Here is a 2,471-nt window from a genome sequence, read left to right on the forward strand (position 1 = left end):
CCCGCCGGCCACGCTGGCCGCCATCATCAAGGAGGCGGAGAACATCCCGGCGCTGCTGCCCAACATCCAGGCGCTGAAGGAGGCGCTGGCCAAGGCCCGGGCGTGGATCGCCGACGTGGAGGAGATCCAGGTGGGCTGGGGGAGCCGCGGCAGTGGCGGCGGCGGCGGCGGGGCGGGAGCAGCGGGTGCCTCAGCTGCGGCCTCCGCCCCCAGAACGGCGACCACTACCCCTGCCTGGACGACCTGGAGGGGCTGGTGGCCGTGGGCCGGGACCTGCCGGTGCGGCTGGAGGAGCTGCGGCAGCTGGAGGTGCAGGTGGGCACGGCCCACTCGTGGCGGGACAAGGCCTCCCGCACCTTCCTCAAGAAGAACTCGTGCTACACCCTCCTCGAGGTGGGTGCCGGGATGGTGGGGGGCAGCGGCGGGGCGGCCGCAGCCCCCTGCCCACCCGCCGCCTCCCCGCAGGTGCTGTGCCCCTGCGCCGACGCCGGCTCCGACAGCAGCAAGCGGCTCAAGTGGCGCCGGGAGCCCGAGCAGGAGCCGGGGCTCTACAAGCTGGACACGGAGAGCCTGGGGCTGTCGGCGCAGGACCTGCGCGACCCCGGTGCCGTGGTGAGCGGGGCGGGGGGCCGCCGGGGCCGGGGGGCGCCCGCGGGGCTCCCGCTGACCCCGCGCCACTGCCGCCGCCTTTCCCCGGCAGATCGTGGCGTTCAAGGAAGGGGAGCAGAAGGAGAAGGAGGGGATGCTGCGGCTGCGGCACGCCAACGCGCAGAAGGCGTCGCCGCCGGCCCCGGGCCCCGGGCCGCCCTCGTGCGTGTGCGGGCAGCCGCCGGCGCCCGGCATGCTGCAGTGCCAGCTCTGCCGCGACTGGTTCCACGGCGCCTGCGTGGCCTGGCCCCGCCTGGGCGCCCAGAAGCCCTCGCCGGCCTGGTGGGAGTGGGACGCCAAGTTCCTGTGCCCGCTGTGCCAGCGGTCGCGGCGGCCGCGCCTGGAGACCATCCTGGCGCTGCTGGTGGCCCTGCAGAAGCTGCCGGTGCGGCTGCCCGAGGGCGAGGCGCTGCAGTGCCTCACCGAGCGGGCCATCACCTGGCAGGACCGCGCGCGGCAGCTGCTGGCCTCGCCGGAGGTGGCGGGGCCGCTGGAGCGCCTGGCCGCCCTGCGGCACCGCCTGCACGGCGACGGCGCCGGCGCCCTGCGCGAGAGCAGCCGCAACGAGCAGCCCAAGGTGGGTGGCGGGGAGGGTGGCGCGGCGGCGCGGCCTCCCCGGTGCCTTCGGCCTTGCCGCCACCCCGGCCTCCCTYCCCGCAGGTCTCCGTGGAGAACGGCGATGCCCCCAGCCCCGAGAAGAACGGGCCCCTGCCCTCAGGTGGGGGCACGGGGGGTTGGTGGCTCCCGTGGGCGCCGTTTAGGGGGGCAGGGGAGTTGCGGGGCCTGCGTGAATCCTCTGCGGCCTTTGGGGCACCCACGTGTCCCCTGTGAGCCCCATAGAGCCTGCGTGAGTGTGGGGAGGGCCCTATGGAGCCCCCAGGCGTGTTGGGGGGCGCTGCAGGTCCAGCGTGGCTGTGGGGAAGGGTCCCCCGTGGGTATGGGGAAGGGTCCCGCAGATCCCTCAGGAGCCCTGTGGATCCCCTGTGGGTACGGGGAAGGGTCCCGCAGATCCCTCAGGAGCCCTGCGGATCCCCTGTGGGTATGGGGAAGGGTCCCGTGGATCCCTCGGGAGCCCCGTGGGTATGGGCAAGGGTCCCGTGGATCCCCCCTGTGCCTTGGGGAAGGGTCCCATGGATCCCCCGCAGGTATGGGCAAGGGTCCCGTGGATCCCCCGTGGGTATGGGGAAGGGTCCCGCAGATCCTCCTGTGCCATGGGGAAGGGTCCCGCGGATCCCCCGGGGTTACGGGGAAGGGTCCCGCAGAGCCCGCGCCGTGGCAGGGCGGCGGGCGCCCGCTCACCCGCCGTGTCCCCGCAGAGCTGGAGGCGCTGAGCGCGGCGCTGCCGCGGCTGCAGGGGCCGGTGCTGGAGCTGGCGGAGGGCGCCCGGCGCCCGCTCGAGGAGCTCATGATGGAGGGCGACCTGCTGGAGGTGACGCTCGACGAGGCCCAGAGCATCTGGCGCCTGCTGCAGGCCGCCCGGCCGCCCCCCCTCACCCTCTTCCGCCTCCTCCTCGAGGTGAGACACCCCCCCGGGCCCCAGAACTGCCTGGCCTGCCCCGAAAACGCCCCAGGAATCGCTCCCGCGGGGCCCCTTCGGGCTCTTCTGCCTGCCAGGGCCCAGATCCTCCCCCACATCCCTCTAATCCATCTCCTCAACCCCCTAAATGCTCCCTCTCAATCCCCCTCAGCCCCCCAAATCCTCTCAGCCCCCCCAAACCCTTTCCTCGCTCCCCTTCTCTGCCCTTTCCCACCTCCTCCTCGAGGTGAAGCCCCGCCCAGCCCCAAAACCGCCCAGTCTGCCCCCAGAACGCCCCGGGAATCCC

At 74.0% G+C, this 2,471-nt stretch overlaps 1 protein-coding gene and 1 long non-coding RNA gene across 2 annotated transcripts in view; both read left to right on the forward strand.

Moving 5' to 3' along the window:
- Positions 1-2,470, forward strand: part of LOC146587919 (lysine-specific demethylase 5C-like) — a gene marked incomplete at its 3' end in the record, with an annotated part of 7,760 nt that extends 5,290 nt beyond the window's left edge. The window contains exons 7-12 of the mRNA XM_085318816.1: positions 1-130; positions 214-393; positions 466-612; positions 701-1,225; positions 1,309-1,366; positions 1,965-2,470. Of these exons, the coding sequence (XP_085174942.1) occupies positions 1-130; positions 214-393; positions 466-612; positions 701-1,225; positions 1,309-1,366; positions 1,965-2,470 (1,546 nt within the window). The remainder of the gene's footprint in view (positions 131-213; positions 394-465; positions 613-700; positions 1,226-1,308; positions 1,367-1,964) is intronic.
- LOC146587918 (uncharacterized) overlaps positions 1-2,471 on the forward strand; it is a 50,948-nt gene that overhangs the window by 8,791 nt on the left and 39,686 nt on the right. The window lies entirely within an intron of this gene.

Source organism: Rhea americana, unplaced genomic scaffold, assembly GCF_003343005.1.
Source record: "Rhea americana isolate MKP2758 unplaced genomic scaffold, rheAme1 scaffold_553, whole genome shotgun sequence".
Classification (NCBI taxonomy): Eukaryota; Metazoa; Chordata; class Aves; order Rheiformes; family Rheidae; genus Rhea; species Rhea americana.